Raw genomic sequence first — 20,405 nt, forward strand, 5'->3', positions numbered from 1 at the left:
CAGGCCTGATCTTTACGATCCAACCTGGAGATAAAAACCCTCATCCGTTTGACATGTAAATGTCAAAGCTGCTGCCTTCTTTTATAGTTTGGCCCAAAGCAGAAGAAAAAAATATCTCAACACACATACATACACGGGAAGCAGCAGCTAGCGGCTGTGTCCACATGAGGCTCGGAGCAGGACCTCATGTCCCCCCGTCAGCTCAGAAATAGAGCCGTGTGTAAGCAAGGAGGCTGCAGCAGCATCAGTCGGTGAGTTTAAAAGTTCAGTTGCTTGTTTACAGTTGGAAACCGGGAGAGGGTAACCTAATTTGACCGGGAGTGGCCTCCGTTAGGACGGAAAGGGAGGCCGTTTAGAGAAAAGTGACCAATTTGTCCGCCGCGGGTAGTTTGTTGTCTTGTCAGACTTGGTCAGCAGAGATGGAAATTAGCTTGTCTGCGTCTGTTCTGTATGTGCGTGTGTGTGTGTTGTGTGCGTGGTGGGCATGGCACTGTGATGCTGCTGAGGTCCATGAGGTTGTCGCCTTGGAAATGTGGCGTTCAGGGATACAACGAGGCCTGAAAAACAGACGGCAGGCCTCCGAACCAGTGTTTGGTCTGATGCGTCTTTACGTATGATGCAGTTTGGTTTGTTACAATTGTTAAAGGCAGATTGTACAGGATTGTCCCCAAAATATTATGTATAGACTAGGACTGCAACTAATTAATTTAATTGATTTATCAATAGTCTACAGATTATTGTCATAATCGAACCATATAAAATGTCAATGTGAAATTTTCAGGCCAAAATTACTTCAAATTGCTTGTTTTGTCAAAATGACAAACCAAAACCCAAAGGCTCTTCATTTGTTACTATAAAGAAGAGCGCATCCTTTGATGAACCATTTAGGAAGTTGGAACCAGTAAATGTTTGATATGTTTTTCTTGAAAAGGGACTAAAACGATTATCTGATCATAGAAATGGCTGGCAACTAATCTTCAATAGATCAATCAACTGTGTATCGACTCATACTCATTTATCACTTATCCCACACTAGAAGTGTGTGTGGTGTCTGTATCTGCACATACTCCGCCCTCTGTCTGTTTTTCTTATTCTCTCATTATTTTGCTTCTCTCAGAACGTTTGACGAACCCCAAACGTCGATATATGACTTCCTGTGTATGGAACACAATAATCAACTATTTTCTGATTTCTTTCCAAACAACAACTGACAAATCTTACATATGCTACCTTTAACAATAAATACATCAATGAAGGTTTGAACTTGGTTGACGAGGCAGTTGTTTGTGTTTATAGTGGGTGACTGGGATAAATATTGATGATATTGTTCATTCAAAAAAAGTAGAGATGTGACTCCTTTTCAGCAGGTTCTGGTCTCTCATTATGTTAGAGAATAATTCAGGCATGACTTTGTCCTGTGATGGTGTTACAGGCGCCTTTTTCCTTATGTTGCGGAGCTCGGGATTTTTAATCGGTCGATAACCCTCACCCTTTACAAACAGCAACTGACTTGTTTTACTAATTCTACGTTTAATCCTATTAAACCAGGTTCAGAAATGCACACAATAACATGTAGACAGAGGTGAACATGGACAGAAATATGTAAGAAAGGGAATTTTCAGCAAGAATTAGATTCGATTGTTCACACAGTCAGATACACAGGGGTCCATACGGATCAAACCACACTATTCAGGGTTATTTCTCACTCAAAGGGACTTTATGAAATGACACACTGAGCTCAGAGTTTGGCAGCTGGCAACTGGTGTCATCACGCGACACGAATTGGAATATGGAGTATATGATTCATGATAAATTCAGCGCAAATATTCCAGATTGATTGGTCTTCACCAGTTTTCGGCGCAAGCTAGAGCTGTTGGCTCGTGTAAATGTCATGGTTTTCAGCCCCAGTGAAACCATTTGTGCGACAGTTTGGTTCATCACCAACAGCAGCTGCTTCAGTCTGTCTGGTTTCGATGAGTATGAGGAACTTTATTGTTTTTTTTTTTACTCCAAGTTACAAACAAATACAAAAAGCTCATTGGCAGAAAGCTTACAGGCCTCACAGGACGGTAGCCGTTTCTCTTACATGCGTACACACACACACACACACACACACACACACACACACACACACACACACACACACACACACACACACACACTCACACAGACCACGCATACAAGCACCCACGCGCACACAACTACAACTAACCGACTGGTCACATTTAAAAATGTCAATATATATCTATATACATCCTTTCTGAAACATGGATTCAATAATTACAATAATAATAAACAATAATATACAGTTACACTTTGTTGAATAATAGAGCTATACACAACATTATGGATGGATACGGAGATGTAGGCAGAGCTACACACACTCTCTCACACACACACGCACACCTTGCCTGCTTCCTCAATAAAAATAGGAGCAGGTTTGAATGCTAAGTAACCGACAGAGAGAGAGGAATAAGGCTATACACGCGTTATTGGCTGTAAATAACTTACAATAAGAGCTCACATGCTAACTTCTCTAGAAAGCACTTTGTCAATTACAAAAACATCGCACTTGGCACATTAAACGATATTTAGACATTAAACAACAAGTAGGTAGCAAGGTTGTAAGGTAGGATGTAGGATGTAGGTAGTTAGGTAGCATTATTCATCCTTTCCTTATCTCTCCTCCGGACAGCTATTTGAAAAACGACGACAACATACAGGAACACTAACTTTTTGTTTTTTTTACAAGAGCAAGTACCACAGTCATTATTTTTTTCTTTTACGTTGCCCTATAACACCAAAGACCAACATGCCGAACAAATAAAAAGTGCTGCGCTGCTGTACAGTACTCAGTTGATGAGAGGAAGTGTTTTTTAAATTTTGGAATCTGCTTGTTATATATGTTTCTTCATCGCCGCCTCCTTTTGATCCATTCCTGCTGGCTTCTTCTCTTATTTTCTTCAAGTTTTCTTTGTTTTTTCTACACTTTTGTCTCTCTTTCTCCTCCTGGGAAGCCTGCACATGGTAGTGACCCCAAAGAGATGGACGGAAGGATTTTTAATGGGTTAATTTAGGGTTGGAAGGCGCTGCCGGCGGTGGCGAGGCTCATGCTTTTCAGTTTGTTGTCCTTCTTCCACTTCATCCTCCGGTTCTGGAACCAGATCTTGATCTGCCGTTCTGTGAGGCAGAGCGCGTGCGCGATCTCGATCCGTCGCCGCCGCGTGAGGTACCGGTTGAAGTGGAACTCCTTCTCCAGCTCGAGCGTCTGGTAGCGGGTGTACGCAGTCCGCGCTCGTTTCCCGTCCGGGCCCGTCATATCTGAGGGTTTGGAGTGAACAAAAAGCTGTTAAGGGGGCGTGTTTGGATGCAGCAACATGTGGCATAAACTAGTGATCAATTAGAAAACGCACAATAAGAGTGAGTGTAAAAAAATATACCATCAACACCTTAAAATATAGCCTAGTATTTGTGAACCATGAACTGCTCCAAGAAATACGCCTCTCTGACAGAACATTATTCCAAATATAGTGTTTTCTACAGGTTACCTGCAATTAAATCTAGCACATTAAAGATACAGGTGTTGATATAATTGTGTCCACCCCCTCTATACCCCACACACTTCAAAACAGATGCAGAAGGCTGATTTCACTCATAGGTTTATCAGACTGACCGTGCGTAAAGGCGCAACAGTAGTGCGTAAAACTGTCCTTTATTTTGACAGCACTCTTTCTTGACACAGTTTATTTCTGCCATTTCCACTCCACAGCCTGCGCTAAAAGATCTGCTTTTATTTGTCACATTACTGTTTTCTTTTTTAACCATCACCCTCTCTATTCTCCCCCCTTTTCACTCCCTCTCTAGCTCCCTTCAGGGTTTTATTGCCCCGTCCTCTGCCTCACCTCCCTAATAAAGTTCCCACACGTAATAAAGCTTCACTTTTCAAAGGCAGCAACAGCCTCCAAAGCCTTTTCCTGGCCTCCTATTTCTTTTTTCTCCCTCTTTTTTTTTCTTTTCCCACCCGGCTCTGTCTGCGCTCCTCAGCCTGTTGGGCTTTGCTGCCCCGACTTGGCTCTCCCTTGACAGATTTATGACGCTTTTGTGGAATTTGCTAAAATAAAAAAAGGAGAAAAGACAAGAGGGGGGCAACCATCCGGCGTCCCTTGTTTCTACAGGAGGGAAATCCAAAACGAATTGCAGCCTGATGCACTGAGAAAACAAGCTGATATGTAAGTTCAGCTGGTTAAGCAGGGAGAAGGAGGCCAGCTGTCCTCTGTAGTTTCTCTCTGATTTTCAAATAAGTCAAAAATAAATATCGAGACATTCACATGACTCTGAATTTGTAGTAAAGCACAAATTCAAACAGAATGCTCCCGCTTTACTTCGAGGTTCAAACTGATTTCTTACAGCCTCATGAAAATATTAAATTGACGCAGTGCAAAAGGCTTGGTGGGGTGCGAACAAAATGAGGAACCGTGGCTAAATGTGTGTCTTTCAGCTATTCTCAAGCAACCAATTTACTCCAGTCAAATCAAAGCAACAATAAGTCTGCTGACTCTTTAGTGTGTATTCAAAGAGGCACCGAGCACCATGGCTCCCCATGTAGTTTCGACAAGCATTTAACTGTCACCAGCCCCATGTGTCCAAACATATATGCTGCAATCTATTGAGGCAGCGTTATGAATATTATCGCCCTGGAACCTGTCTGATACAGAGCTAATAAGCTGTAAACACAAGAGCAGCGTGTACCATGGCTAATGTGCAGCTTTCTCATCCAGGGGAATATCTGTGGCGTCTGCCCCTCGCTGCCCGTCGTGCTGCCAGCGGCTGATCCCGCCGGGCCGCCCTCCTGCTTCTGCACGGCTTGCGGGTGCCCGCTCCTGGGCGGCGGGTTGCTGCCGTGGTCCCGGTTGTGCTGCAGCTCCTCGGTCTCTGGCGAAGCGTCGTCCAGCTCGGTGAAGCGCTGCGCCGTGCCGCCGCCGCCGGACGAGGAGGTGGAGGACAGGTTTGGAGAGCTGAGATTACCGCTTCCTGGTTGTTCCGAGCGGGGAGACGAGCTCTGCGCGCCCAGCTTGGTGTCTCCATTGCCGGGTGACAGGAGGGAGTCTGCCGCGGAGGCGAGGGAGCAGCTGGACGGCCGTCTGAAGCTCCTCTCCGGTGCTGGAGAGCCGAAGCCCATGGAGTCCCCGACCACCGAGCCGCCCCCGAAGTGTCCTCCGGTGTTGGCGGCGCTGCTGCTCCCCCCTCCCCGGTTGGTGACGGTCAGGTCCATGCCATTGTAGCTGTAGCCGTAAGAGCCCGTCGCATGGTGCATGGTGGCGGAGGAAGAGTCCCTGTAGGTCCCGCCGTTCATTGCGCCGCTGCTGGCTCCATAATTTAGCAGTTGATAGTCGGGGCCATTTGGGTAGCGCCCCGAGAACGAGTTTACAAAGTAAGAGCTCATTTAGGTTGTTTTAGAGAGTTGCAGCCTTACAGTTGAGTACTAAGGGGCGCTTGATTTGTTAGATTTCTCTTGGTCGTTATAACGCGGGTACTTTCAACGATTTATGATGTATTAGTGAATTATGGCGTTGCACTGTACTTCGTTTTTAGCTATGTATGCGCCGTCCAAATATGGGGGTGGGGTGGTGTGTGTTGGATTGAGGGGTGTGTGTGTGTGTGTGTGTGTGATGGGGGAGGTGAGGGGTGAGGTGAGGGAGGAGAGAGAGAGACAGGGAGAAGAGGGAGGGGGTGCGGTCACGTGCTTTTGTTGACCAGTCGTAAATTCTCGCCGATGACTTTGGAGAGGTAATTCATGCTCTGAGGTTTCTAATGATGAAGGGGTGGGCGGGGGAAGCTCGCTCTCTCCCTCTCTCTCTCTCTCTCTCTCTCTCGCTCTCTCACCCTTCACTCTGCTGCTGGAGGTGCCGGGGGTGAGCTCAGAGCGCCACCTACTGCAGACATAATTTATTGCACTGATTAAAAAGAAAGGAGGAGGAGGAGAGGGAGAAAGTAGACACCCTTTAGAGAGTCTTAGGGAGCTGGGATAAAATATTCTCTCTCTCCCTGTGAGTGTGTGTGCGCGTGTGTGCCATCACTCAGGCCTGTTCACTGACCTTTGCTTAGACTGGAAATTAGGAGCCACTGAGCATAAACCATAATAAATAAGCCGTTAATAACGGAATACCAACCAACCAGCAATAACAGTCTACCGATGCTGCCTTTAACCTCAAGATCAAAGTGTAGGGTTTTCATCATGTAAAAATAGATTCTTCTTCTTCTTCTTCTTCTTCTTCTTCTTCTTCTTCTTCTTATTATTATTATTATTATTATTATTATTATTATTATTATTATTAACACTAGTAGTAGCAGTAGCAGGCGTAATAATATTACTAAAGTATTAGTATTATTAAAACACTATAAACAGAAATAGGAACATCAGTGATCTGTCGAACGTCACAAGTGTGAACTACCATTTACTGCGCTATAAATGCCTCAAAGGCCCATTGCTGCGTCATGACGCACTCCTGTTGCACCATAAACCGCTCTGACAAGCTACAGTCATGCAATCAGGGCCGCGTTAACTGTTCTCTAAAACAATAAAAGGAAAAACTACAGGCACTTCTCTACTCATGTTTAAATATGTTCATTAATATCATCAGTATTGACGTCAATCATCCACCGTAACGCACAAAGAATGCGAGTTCAGAATATGATTATGTATTTACTGTAGAGTCCAACCTATATTAAGAAGTAAAAAGGATATCGATTTATTGGCTGATATTCTCTATATGCATATAAAATTCAAAATGACATCAGGGCTCTAAATCAGCAAAATTTCACTGGTATTTTTAAATTTATTATAAAAATAACTGTAACGACGACTAGAACGACTTAAATAAAAAAATGTAATGTAAATTACACACACATACACATATATAATCTACATTACATCTTCATCTTTTAATCTACATTAAATCCTGTATATAAAACTACATAATGATAAATTATATTTAAAAATATCAGACAACATATATGCTGATACTGATAGAGACCACTACAGCCCTGCCAGGCCAATATCAGGCTGATAATATAATCTGGCTGGTATATCCATCTGAATGTAATTTATTGTTAATACTGTACAATCACGTCTGTTGCAGTGCATGCATCCTCTCCACAGAGATATTATATAAAATGCAGTTACAAATTTTGACTTTAGTTAAATGTTGACAATAAACTGTTACAGCTAAAACCTAACCACAATAACACATCTCCACCACACAAATTTGTGAACTCTTTCTTTCTTTCTTTTACTTTTCTTACTTAGTTACTTTCTTTCTATCTGTCTGTCCATGTCTCTCCTTTCCTCCCCCTCCCTCCCTCCCTGTCCCTGCAGCCTCCCTTCCAGCTGCAGAGGAGGAATGTTAAACCTGATCTGTGACGTCCACACTGGATGGAAATCTGCTGATTTATGATTTGTTGATTCCCGGGTTGGGATGCATTTCAGCCCTGTGTGCCTGTGTGTGTGTGTGTGTGTGTGTGTGTGAGCGTGTGTGTGTTTGTAGTAGGCCTCAACGTGCACTCGGGTGACACGCACATGTACATGCACATGTGCTAGAACATGGGACAGATGAGGAATTCCAGATTTTTGTGTGTGAAACGATACAAATGAATGCGCTCTGTGGGGGAGTGTGTGTGTGTGTGTGTGTGCATGTAAATGTGCTCCTGCATGTGTGTGTGCACTTTCAGTCCACATTTCAGACACTCAGCTGCTCTCACACTGAGAGAAACCAGCATTTGGAATGGAAATCATCTTGAATATTCCAAAGTAACCAGCAGAATAAAACAACTGCAACAGGCAGCAACAGGGAGCTAAAATGTACAAAACAGATTCCAGATTTATTGGTTTGCCCACTAGAGTTTGGATATCAACACTAAATCAGCCAATTTCTGGCCTGAAAGCAGGCCGAGGAGCTAGAAAGCACTGACACAAAGTGTGCCAAGAACGGCCTGTGAGCAGCCACAGGGCCGATGATGATGAGGAGGAGGCACTGACCCAGTTGGCACACACCTCTGAACATACTCCCCTCGTTATATATAGATTTCCACCATCACACTGAATATTTGTACCATGAAACAGCTTGCTGAGCCCTTTTGGTCCAAACAAATTCCACAGTTTCAGATAAGAGGGGTCAGAGGCCATGATTTACTTTGATTTTACTCTGATTTGTTGTATGAAATATGTTTAAAAAACTGCATAACATTTTATTTTGTGTGAACTGTCCTATTTCTGTTCCACTGCTGCATTTTCTTTGAGTCACCGGAATGTTTTCTTAGCTCTCTTGAGGATGGTCAGGATTCTGGGCTTTGAAGTCTTGATAGCAGAGCAAGGTGCCCCAGCTGGAGCCACATTCTGCTTCTGCTTCTGCTTCTGCTCAGAGAGTTTATGGATAAAATCATTCACTAAACAGCAGATATTCTTACAAAATGTGAGCACAAGTCATTGTAATCTATAGAGTACTTAAATCCACATTTCAAGCTGTGCACAGATGTTAGGATGCTGTTAAGTTGCTGCAGCTTTAGAGATTTTCATATTTTAACTGCAGTTGAAATCCTACAGATTTTGTCTAGTTTGTGGTTGAAACTCTCTCTAAATCAACCCAGAAAGTCATTCAAAACTCCTGAAAACTGATTTTGTGGGAACAAGAGTTGAATTAGAGGATGACATAGTCAAAATAAAGATCCTTAACATTCTTTGCCAAAAATATAAAAAAACACCAAACGTGTTTGTGTATTTAGTGTGTGTTGGTTAGTAAAATGAGCCCTCTGGGTCATAGTGAAACTATTTCCACTGTGTGTAACATAGAACATCTGCCAGCATGCAGTTCACCTTACAGCACACATTCTCACTGTGGCAATCCGCCACTTACTGCAACTAAGTTTTTTCATTATTGATTAATCTACTGATCATTTTATTTATTAATCAATTAGCTGATTGGAAAATGGTAAAAATGTTGAGCACTATTTCCCAAAGCCCAAGATGATGCCCTCAACGTTTTATTTTGTACACAATCCAAAAATATTCAGTTTACAGTCAGAGAGGAGTCAAGAACCTGGAAAATATTCACATCTGAGAAGCTGAAAACAGAATTTTTTTTCTTTAAAACTGACTGAAAACATTCAATTTATTATCAAAACAGTTGGCAATTAATTTTAGTTGACAACTAATTGATGAATCAACTAATTGTTGCAGCCGACCCTAACACTGTCAGAGGAACGGGAGAAGCCTATTACAATATTCAATGCCAAATTTCCCCCTGGGGATCAATGAGTTATTTCTGATTCTGATTCTAATACACAAAGCCAGATCAAATTATCTGTTTGTTATTGGGCTTTAGAGGTATAATCACTAAGATTTGTCCGAGCTGTTCGTAAACGCACCAGAAAGATTAACTGTTGTGCCTCATTCCCAGGACGTCAAATACCAACATTTTGGGTCGGTAAAGCGTCCTGAGCACAGCAAAATCATGTAAAATGCAGGAAGATACAACCAATACACACTCTAGTGGGTCATTAGAGATGATTAAAAGTATTTATGTCTCTGAGTCTATGCATTGTTTTTTAGGAAAATGTGGTATGTTATACCTTTAAGTTTGTCGCACTCTTTCCAGATCATGAGTATGAGTGAGTGAGTGTAACTCTGTTTCTGTCTGTGGAGTTTGACTTGACTCTCTCTGCCAAACAACAGCGATTATCAATCATCTTATTGCACTGAATTAAATCATATTAAATCAGACTGCTGAAAATGTTTTATTTCCTCAGTGTGGTGTTAATTATTTACTGACAACCCCTGCCACCTATTACCTTGGCCCTCTCGTCTGTAGCGCACCCTACACATGAGAGGGCTTTTATTAGCAAACTTAATGTGCCTACTCGAACTCAACCAGGACAACAAGTGGAATAACATTCAGTGAGCGGGATGTGAGTTTCTCCAGAAGAACATCGTTTAAATATGTTCAGATTTAAATAACACGGTGCTGATGTTATTATATGAAGTTATTATAAAGGAATTATCCTTTGCTGCCAGCAGAGTATACATTTTGAAAGTACACTCTGGTCAGGAGTGTTATAAACCTGATGTTTTAATATTTTCTACACTGATATTTTCTATCAGTCTTTTAAGCGCTAACTATGAGTACAGAAATGACAGAGCGGTCGTCAAAGCGGCTTTTGTGGTTATTTGTGTTGCTGTCAGTGCTAGTAATGTGCCTGCTCATTTTTGCATGCGTCAACAATGCTAATTATTTGCTAAGAGATAAGCTAAAGTAGAAAAAAAAGTGCTTTTTGTGTTCACGCGCGCGCATCGGTTGAAACAAGCCCCTGCTGCTGCTGAGAGATACGGAGTCCGCGCGCCGGTCACTCAGGGGACAAGCAAAGTTCAAAAGGTTACGAGGACATTGTCCACTTTGTCTGGCTGAAGTGTGTGTGTATACGTGTGACGTGTCTGGCTGGCCGCGCTCGAGGACAGGTCAACTTTCTCTCTCCCCTCCTCGCGGGTCTGGTCATCAATTAGTTCAGGCCGAGTATCATCATCAGCAGCAGCAGCAGCTCGCGCCCCTTGTCACTTCCCCTCTGGACAGACCGCCGCGTGCAGCTTTACTTGGCCCCGGCCTCGGTGATGCCCCGCGCGCCGTAAATACGTGCTTGCATGTTTGAAATAAGCCTTTGATTCACTATGCGCGTGTAAGGAGGCCAGTAAATCATTAAATACAACTGCTTTATTTAACCCACATGTCAAGTATTAATGTGAAAATGACCCCACCACACCAAATAAACAGGCTCTCTCTATACATTTCTTTACATTTTATTGAACATGTCTCATAGGTAGTATACATAATTACTTGACAAAACCACTAACATAAACAAACAATGTAAAAATCCATAAAATATACACTTTCCTGAACGTTTTTAGGTAGTTTGGAGAATAACATCAGTAGGTTAACAATCCCTCCCATCCCACGCGCCCTCTCTATATCGGAAAACAGCTGGAAAGGTTAAATTACCCCCACCCCCGCCCGCAATTACATTATTTCCACCGTACAAGGTGATTTTTTTCCCCTTACTTATTTCTATACAGTTTAAATATGAACACCATATGACATACATACTTTTCTCAAATAGCGTCTCCTGCATTTCCACACATTGTTGTGTGTACGATCGCGTTCGCACGTTAAATTGAATAATACACACAACACGTTTGGAAAATCAAGGAAAAAACAATAATCATCGGGGGAAAAACAGCCCGAAGTCGAGTTCTAAAGCTTCAAAACAAGTGCCTGCAAGACAGAAAATACATCTGACAAAAATAAAAACTAAGTAGGATAAAAAAAAAAAAAGTTGTGTGGTTTTCTTGGAATGCAACAAGAAATTTGTCTTTTTCAGTCATTTATTGTATTTTTAAATACACTTTGGATGCCATAGCCTCCCACACCACCATTTACTCTCTTTTTTTATTTTCTTGTTTCTTTATTCTGTTCTTTCCACAGTCACACGATCCCTTCCAAAGAGTCAAATGATTTCCAAATTTTAAAACCACACAAAGAGGAAAATTCAGCCTATAGAGGCAGCTGGATACATTTTTGGTGGGTGGCGATATTAAGGGGATGAAAAAAATGAATCTTCTTCTCCTTCTTTCTTCTCTACTAGATGTTTCATCCATGCTGGGTAAAAAAAAGAAAGTAAAGTAAAATGTAGGCCACTTTTTCCCAGAGTTTTCACACCAGACGGACGTCTGGACGAAGCTTGAGACGGGGAGGGGAAGGGATTAACCAGCATGTCTTTTTCTTCCATCCTCCTCTTCCTCTTTCGTGTCTCTTACATCAGTTTGTTTCTCCTCTTTCACTCCGTCCGTTTCTCCTCTTCCTCTGCGCCGTTCACAGTGGAGGAAGAGGATGAGGAGGTTGAGGAGGAAGAAGAGGAGTTGATCAGCTTGTTCTCCTTCTTCCATTTCATCCTCCGGTTCTGGAACCAAATCTTGATCTGGCGCTCCGTGAGGCAGAGCGCGTGCGCGATCTCGATCCGCCGCCGCCGCGTGAGGTACCGGTTGAAGTGAAACTCCTTCTCCAGCTCGAGCGTCTGGTAGCGCGTGTACGTCTGCCGCCCGCGCCTGCCAGGGCTGCCGAAGGTCCCTGAGAGAGAAAGAAAGACACAAAGTTATGTTTTAATGAGAGTGGAGTCCAGTGTGCTCAAATCACCAGCAGATATACAAATATAAGAATTAATAGTGCACATGCAAATATAATTCAAAGACAATTGATAAATATTTAAAACTAACAGACACAATTCCCCTTGACTTGTAGTAAGTAGAAGAAAGAAAGAATGTACAACACACACACAACTACACAGAAAGTTACATTTTAACCAAAGCAATAACACACAGGCTGCCTGTACCTGGTGACATCACACAGAAAGAGGAAGAGTGAGTCACCTTCAGAGTGGGTTTTTTGTCTTATTCTTGTCTATCCTAAATACTTAAACCGATTTGGTTTTGTTGCTTTTGTATTCGTTGTTAATAGGATTTATTCCGTTCAGCACCTACGAATTGGGGATCAATAAAGTTTGAATTGAATCATCCCTCAGTCAGCCTGTCCCTGAGTCAAACCGCGTCCTTGTGCTTTACAAAAAACTCAAATTTTGCTTTTTAGCATCAGTAAAAGCAGCCTGATTGGAGAAACTAACACTTGTTTTCTCTTTGGTGAAAGCAGGAATTATGATGTTGATTTTAAATGGAACCAAAATAAAAATCTCATAAAAAATAGAATAACAATCCATCTATTTATTTCACTACATAAAATGACGTTTTGATGTCCCTGCTAGTGAATAGCAACATTCACTGGAGAAGACAGAGACGCATTATATCAGTTTTTGAGCTCAATACAACATTCGATAATAATAATAATAATAATAATAATAATAATAATAATAATAATAATAATAATAAAAGGTTAATATTTCAGGGTATTCCCCTCAGTGAGGATCAGCTTTCAGGGCTGATCCTCACTAACAGTATTTTGGCCCCCGGTGGTAAACAAATGGCCATGTTGTCAGTTTAGCAGCTTCAGTTTCTGTATCGATTTGAAAGGCAGAGAGCATGGGATGGATAACCGCACGCTTGCTCGGGGCACGTATGTAAATCTAAATATCCATAAATAAAAATTCAGCCAAACCGGATTATGGATGGAGGAGCACTCAGAGGGTTTTTCTGTGCCACTCTGTTCTCCTTCCAGCTGCCTTTTACATCTTCGACTGTCATTTATAAGCTTTTATTCCTTATATATTTCTTTGCGGCGGAGCCTGTTTCCACCTCATCTGTCATAAGTCGGAGTGTCCTGCAGGGCTTTGTACAACAGTAGCCTCCTGCATCATCCACCATTACTCACTGCGCTCTCAACAGGCCGTTTTTCTCAGTTAAACAAGGACACTTTCACAACAATCATTTTATATTTGTGTTTAATTCACACAACAGCGTAAAACAGAACAGGCCTGTGCTTATTAATAAATCAAATTATCTCCCCTTCAAGCTGACTGCGTGTATCACTTTCACTCCGAACTTGGCAGCATCTGCAGGCCTGATTATGACTCTAATATCTAATCCGGTCGGTTATGAATAAACAGCGCACAACACTGTGCGGTGCAAGGTTAGCAATACAAGATAACCGAAGAGAGGTTGTGATTTAAAAAAAAAAACAGCAGCAGGAACTGAACTCTTCCCTTTATCAGTAAAAGTTTGCAAAGAAGGAAGGAACATGTTTTTCTTCTTAAATGCCAGATGGTGAAGTATTTTCTTATTTATTTTTTCACGTTTTGTTTGTGTGTAAAGGCAGACTAGGATTGAATAATGTTAAAAAATAGAACAAGCATGGGACAGACAGTTGAGTAGATAACTGTCTGTAAAGTGCATGCTCTAAGTTTCCTCTCTGTCTATCTATCTTTCTATCTGTCCCTTGTTTTCACCCACAACACTCAGTGACAGGCTTTTCCTCTCAACTTTCTTTGCCCCTGCTCGGTAGCAGCGTCGGTCAGCAGGTCACATACAGTAACAGGAGCTACAACCCAAACAAACCCGCTTTATGACGGACAATAAAATAGCGAGCACATGACTGACTGACAGGCCAACAAACGGGGATCATAAAGCAGCTTAGTGGGAGAAGAGGAGGAGGAAAAAAGAGAGAGGAAAGACAGCAGAGGGGCTGACAGAGGAAACAAACGTCAGTTTTATGACCGGGGATCATAAAATATGCAAGAAAGAGGGGGAAAGGAGGAAGAAGACACTCACCGTTGCACGCGTTCATCCGCTGCATCCACGGATAAATGGGCGCTGATGACGGCTGCTTGTCGTCCATCGTTTCACCGAACAGCCCTTTCCCACTCAGCCCCGCGCACTCCGCTTTACGGTGCATGCCGTCCTGGCTCAGCGCGAGCTGGTGCTCCTCGAGGCTGCACGGGTGCTCCTTGTCCCGGTAGAAGCTCGTGGCCGCCGCTGCAGCTGCGGCTGCCGCCGCCGTGGCGTAGTCACAGGCACCGGCTCCCGTTGCGCCCCCAACACCGACTCCCGCCGCCGCCCGGTGCCCGCCGTACGCTCCGTTCGCAGCCTGCTGGTAGTAGGTGGACGCCGGGTACGGTTTGTCTTGGTGCACGCTGCCGCCGCTTGCGCCGTACGCCACGGCCGCGGCAGCAGTAACGGCTGCTGCCGGGTAGTGCCTGAGCGGGTGGTCGGCGGCGTATCCCGACGAGTAGAGCGGGATCTGACCCAGGAACGACTCCGCCGCCTGCCCGCCTCCACCCGTTCCCGGTAGCGTCACCGGGAAAGAGGAGTTGACAAAATAGGAACTCATCGGGAGAAAGTACAGGAGAGGAGAAAAGAGAGGAGAGGAAAGGAAAGGAGAGGAGAGGAGAAGAAGAGGAGAAGAGAGGGGACGACAGGAGGGCACGAAACAAACACAACAACAACGTTCACGCGATGAAGAAGAAGGAGGAGTAGAAGGAGGCTAACGGCTAACGGCTAACGGTTCTCCCTCCCGTCCCGTCCTCCTTCCTCTGCCTTCCCCTGCCTGCACTTTATGATTTGTTGTGTTTTATAGCCGACAGTCCGACGGGCTGCTGCTGCTGCTGCTATCACTTAGTTTATCGCAGATTGGAAGAGGGAGGAGGGGGTGAGGAGGGTGAGGAGGGTGAGAGGAGGGAAGGGGGTATCTGGGTGGCTGAGTGCCAGTGTGGGACACAGAGAGAGAGAGAGAGAGAGAGAGAGAGAGAGAGAGAGAGAGAGAGAGAGAGTCAGTCTGTGTGTGTGTGTGTGTGTGTGTGTGTGTGTGTGTGTGTGTGTGTGTGCGTGTGTGTGTGTGTAGAAGACGGGATGGGGTGAGGAGGGGGTAAGAGGGGGAGGCAGAGACCAGCTGACCTCTGACTGACCAATGGGAAGCTTCCGTGCCTGGCATTCGTTGGAGAGAGGAAGAAGAGGAGGAAGAGGAGGAAGAGGGGGGGTAGCTGGGAACTACCGCGACCCCCCCGCACCCCCCCCGCCACATCTCCTCTTTCCTATTTCCCTTCTCCACTCTCCCTCTCCCTTTCTCTCTGTCTAATTCTCATTCCATCTCTCTTTCTAATCTTCCTCCGGTTCCCGGTGAGATTGCGCAATCACACCGGAATCCTCAGCGCGTTAAATTGATTCTTTCTCTCCCTGTGTGTCTTCCTCCGTCTGTTGTTGGACCCATAAAAAGCGGCGGCTCGCACACACGCACGCGCGCCCTCCTGAGATTGGTGTGGTGTGTGTGTGTGTGTGTGTGGGGGGGGGGGGGGGGGGTTGCACCACCAGAGGCAACCGAATAATAAAACATATTCCCGGCGCTTTGCAGATAATACCGACCGCATTAAAATGAATTTGGCGAATGTAAATCAGAAGCGAGAGCGCGCACGAATCATGTGTGGTCCCGCGTGTGTGTGAGTGAGCCCTACAATACAATGTGGGCTATGCACCTCTATAACTGAGGTGTTTGTACATTTATAATTGGTATATTTAGGTCGGCGGGATGATTTATGTCCTCCAGCCCAGTCTCTGTGTCCTCCTCTCGCTTTTCTTTTTTTTTATTTTCTCCATCGCAGCAGTCATTGATAATCTGCGAGGGATTTTCTGAAGCTAATCTGAAAACCGTTAATGTTTTTATTGATGAAAGATAAGGGGCTCTAACAGAACACAGTGTTGTGGTGTGTGTAGAAAACCAAAGCTGAAGTGTTCCTCTTGTGTTCTACACGAGTCGCTTCGGTTTGATCAATGTGCGCACTAAATTATTATTTTTTCCTTCTGTGACACTGATTAGGTCGAAACGTAAAAGGAGAAGAAGAAAGGAAACAGTCTCAAAGTCTCCAATTTTTCTGTTTTCCTGACACTGATTACAGCCGAAACTCTTTCCACAGGAGTCACATACATTCAAGTAAAGTATATTAATACAAATAAGCCTACATTCACCCTAAAGGATGCAGAGCTACTGAAGCCTTAAGGAACAAAAAAAAGCCTTTTATTTATGAGCTTAAAGCTTACCAAGAATTTGTAAGATGATAACATTAATTGCAAATTAGTCTTGTGGGCCTCGATTATGTTTAGGCAATAAATAGGCCTAACATATCTTCTTATTTTATTAAGTGAAATTAAACACGAAGACATATAGTTTAAAAAGTACACAGGCCGCTGTTTTTATAAGCTAATATGATTATTTAAAACAAAATTATAACAAGCAGTTGATTTTTTAAAACGGTGGAAAACATACTTTTTTTTTAAGAATTAAAAACATTTTAAATAGATTAAATAGATTAAAATGATAGACTCAACTTAAATACACGCGGGCTACACCGAAATAATTTAAAGGTGCTATATGTAAAAGTTTTCTATGTAAAACTATTATTGACGTATTTAATATTTAATTATGACGCAATTACAGTTACGTGATCGTTATCGTGTTGTCAGAAAATTCTGGATTAAAGCGGCTAGAGAAGTGGCTAATAAATGTAAAGAAGTAGTGGATGCACGTTCTCTCTCTCTCTCTCTCTCTCTCTCTCTCTCTCTCTCACACACACACACACACCCACACACCCACACACACACACAAACACACACACCCTTTATGTACTATTATTTTGTACTTAAATACTTACTTTACAAAATTCATAAAAGATAAGAAAGAAAAGAGACAACTAAAATTATTGACATTCTCTCTTACCAGAACTACCACTCTTCCACTTTTTCTTATTATTATTTTTCTAAAGAAAGACAGGAAGAAAGAAAGTTGGGAGGGAAAGAAAAAATCAAGTCGGTCTGCTTTTCATTCGCACTTACAAACGGAATATGTGTCGCTGAGGTCGTAAAATAACCGCAGCCATAAATAAAGTCCCCCTCTCTGAGTCTTTCTGTGTCCTACAGGCTCTGACTTGTCTGTGTGTCCAAACTGCAGACAGTCCGTCTGACATATAGAGACAAAGACTCTATTTTTACTTTTACTTTACCCTCCCACCCTCGTCCATTCCTCAGTGTCTTCTGTCCTTTTTTAAAGTAACACTGGTCAGAGGGAGACAGATATAAGGCTCGACTCTCGCTTTCTGTGCAGGATCACGCAGACAGATGGGGAATCCCTCTTTTTTTTACTTTCATTTTGACCTCTCTCTCTCTCTCTCTCTCTGTCTCTCTGTCTCTCTCTCTCTCTCTCTGGCAGGACGCTCCGCTTCCTCTCCGCGTTGTGGGAACGGGAAGCAGCAGCATTGTGTTGGAGCTCACTGTGGTTTAGGGCTAATCATTAATGAACAGCGGGGACAGGACAGCCTGGGACACACACAGGACGGTAATTCTATTATTATATATACAGCCCATATGGATCAGCATGTCAGGGCTTAACGTGATTGCGGCTTTTGGCATAACATCAGTGCTAACTGTTCGGCAGCCTGGAGGGTAAATATGACTTTCTGACAGTGGAGTGACATATTCAGACGAGTGTGTCGACACAGTATGAACTGTGTAAAACAACTAGACTGGATTGATATGCTGTTAAAACGTGTTTACCATGTGTTGAATTAAAAGGCACCACGCAGCGTAAATTAATGACAGCCCTCAGCAGGTGAGGTTTAAGTGTTTCTGGCAAATACTTATGAAGTTTTATAACACTTCATAAGTATGTTAACTATGGAGGGTAAGCTGTTTTGGATAATTTTAGCCTACACTGCTTCAGTAATCTGTATTTGAATTGTATAGGAGGCCTAATTATTATTTTTTTTAAGGACTGACAAATTTACATTTATAATGGATAAGCTAACATGAAACTTTATCTAAAAATACACATTTTGTGTTATTTTAAAATTACAGCCAACCAAAATTATAGTTTTAAAATAATAGGCCTGGATATAGCCTAAATTAAGCATTATAACATGGGAATTATGCAAGAAGGCTTATAACCTATTGTAACAAAATGCTTTGTGTACCTTTTCACGGCAGCCATGTTGATATGAATTAGTGTAAACACAGGTGCTACCTATGATTCTAATTAAGGTCCTGTTACATTCAGGTCAACAGAGTCAGTGCTGTTGGCTCAACCGGACCTTAACTAGCATCACTGGTAGCACTTGTGTTTATCCTCCTACTTAATATCAATGGCTCCCGTGGGAAAAAAAAACAAAGTATAATGACATATTTTTAACACAATATGTAAAGCAGGTAGAACACGCGAATGCTAGGCCTATTAGCCGTAGCCTTGTGTGGTAAAAAATTAGCTATAAAGCTAGTGTCAACTATGCAAAAAGCCTCATAACCTATTATAACAAAGGGCGGCTACATTAGTTGAGTCTGTCTGTGAGGCAGGCGCATAACACCCTTTTTCACAGCAGCCATGCTGATATGAAATAGTGTAAACACAGGTGCTACTAGTGATACTAATTAAGGTCCCGTTACATTCAGGTCAACAAAGTGGGTGCTGTTTGTTCATTGGAAAGACTCTACGAGATTAAATGTAACAGGAGCTTAATTCGTAGACTATTATTGGCAACACTTGTGTTTATCCAATATGGGTCCCGTCAAAAAAGGTCTACTATGACATATTTCGACACAATAGCAAAAGGCCCAATTATCTGTAATCTAGCAAACTAAAATTGAGCTATAAAGCTAAAGTGAATTTCTGATTCATTCAACAGAACTTGAAAGCAACTGTGTGACCTCGTTTCTATTAAAATAACATGTGACTGCTATGTTCATCCATACAATAGCCTACATGCTAAGTGTCAGTGTAGCCTTGTTGTAGGCTAATCAGTGGCTTGTCTTTGTTGTCTTTGCAGGTGTGTCGCAGTTTGGGAGAAGAAGCAGGACTACAAACGGCATCAAACGGCAGAAATGAAGGAAGACGCCTCGAGGCCGGAGACAGAGAGTGGAAACTCTCTGTCTGTCCGGCTGGAAGCAGCAGTTTAAGGACAGAGTGAAGCAGAGAAACATACTTTTGTGGTTTCTGTATTAACTATTCTGTTTCCCTCCTGTGCATTAGCAGATTTGAACCACACTGCTTGCCATGGGCATATAGAATTGAAAAAACAAAACAAAACAAAAAAAAAAACTGCTGTGCATGTTGTTTATCCATGTTTTTAGAGCATTTAACTTTACATATAGGCTGAAATGTTTTCAAAAAGAAAGGCACAAAGTGTTTAACGACTTGTACATGGCAACCAACATATTGCCCAATGAGACTAAAAATATATAGAGAGACACATAAATTATTATATTAATTTTCGCCCGCTACTGTAAGCAATACGGCCGGAGAAACAATAGGACTCCTACTAATAATAATTATAGTTAGGTTTTTCACACCGGATATGCGTTTTAAGCCTGCTTTATCCCTGCGCAGTAAATCAGAGCGGTGTAGCTGTGATTGAGCTGCAGTGTAAACAGCTAAGAGCTGCTGAAGGAACTCCAGGAATCTGAGAAACTTCAGAGATTATCGACAATTAAAGCCGAAGTCAGACTGCTGCTTTATAGCTTTATGGCTCTTTTTCACCTCTGTGTGTGTGTGTGTGTGTGTGTGTGTGTGTGTGTGTGTGTGTGTGTGTGTGTGTGTGTGTGTGTGTGTGTGTGTGTGAGAGAGAGAGAGAGAGAGAGAGAGAGAGAGAGACCTCGGGACTTTTATGGTTTTATGGCCGTTTATGACTCCTTGTAAAGTCCGAGGAATGGCGACGAACTGAAAAACAGGCCCGCAGCAAACAGCAGATGAGCAAATGTGCTGCACACAAGGAACGCGCGTACACACACACACACACACACACACACAGCCGGGCTTTGTACAGTTCATCTGCGGTTCACTTCTGCCTCGGCAATGCTTAAATGGCCCGCATTTCACTCAGTATTATTA

At 42.9% G+C, this 20,405-nt stretch overlaps 3 protein-coding genes and 1 long non-coding RNA gene across 4 annotated transcripts in view; 1 reads left to right on the forward strand and 3 right to left on the reverse strand.

The window, feature by feature from the left end:
* hoxb3a (homeobox B3a) overlaps positions 1-20,405 on the reverse strand; it is a 139,300-nt gene that overhangs the window by 112,583 nt on the left and 6,312 nt on the right. The window lies entirely within an intron of this gene.
* LOC146310313 (uncharacterized) lies at positions 95-19,811 on the forward strand. The gene is made up of 3 exons (XR_014772498.1): positions 95-251; positions 17,739-17,864; positions 19,345-19,811. It is a non-coding gene; the product is annotated as an uncharacterized LOC146310313 (long non-coding RNA).
* Positions 2,123-6,197, reverse strand: hoxb5a (homeobox B5a). Its single transcript, XM_084745135.1, has 2 exons — positions 4,750-6,197; positions 2,123-3,321 (listed from the first exon to the last, which is right to left on the reverse strand). The coding sequence occupies exons 1-2, from the start codon at positions 5,441-5,443 to the stop codon at positions 3,074-3,076; spliced, it is 942 nt and encodes a 313-aa protein (XP_084601261.1). The 5' UTR covers positions 5,444-6,197; the 3' UTR covers positions 2,123-3,073.
* On the reverse strand, positions 10,828-15,286 carry LOC146310315 (homeobox protein Hox-B6a-like). The gene is made up of 2 exons (XM_084745137.1): positions 14,315-15,286; positions 10,828-12,167 (listed from the first exon to the last, which is right to left on the reverse strand). The coding sequence occupies exons 1-2, from the start codon at positions 14,871-14,873 to the stop codon at positions 11,878-11,880; spliced, it is 849 nt and encodes a 282-aa protein (XP_084601263.1). The 5' UTR covers positions 14,874-15,286; the 3' UTR covers positions 10,828-11,877.

Source organism: Lutjanus erythropterus, chromosome 19 (assembly GCF_056507025.1).
Source record: "Lutjanus erythropterus isolate fLutEry1 chromosome 19, fLutEry1.hap2, whole genome shotgun sequence".
Taxonomy (NCBI): domain Eukaryota; kingdom Metazoa; phylum Chordata; class Actinopteri; order Lutjaniformes; family Lutjanidae; genus Lutjanus; species Lutjanus erythropterus.

Coding starts and splice junctions, on each gene's coding strand:
- hoxb5a (XM_084745135.1), bottom strand. CDS start 5,443: ATGAGCTCTTACTTTGTAAACTCGTTCTCGGGGCGCTACCCAAATGGC. Junction 3,322..4,749: donor AAAGCTGCACATTAGCCATG/GTACACGCTGCT, acceptor CCAAACCCTCAG/ATATGACGGGCCCGGACGGG.
- LOC146310315 (XM_084745137.1), bottom strand. CDS start 14,873: ATGAGTTCCTATTTTGTCAACTCCTCTTTCCCGGTGACGCTACCGGGA. Junction 12,168..14,314: donor GCGGATGAACGCGTGCAACG/GTGAGTGTCTTC, acceptor TTTCTCTCTCAG/GGACCTTCGGCAGCCCTGGC.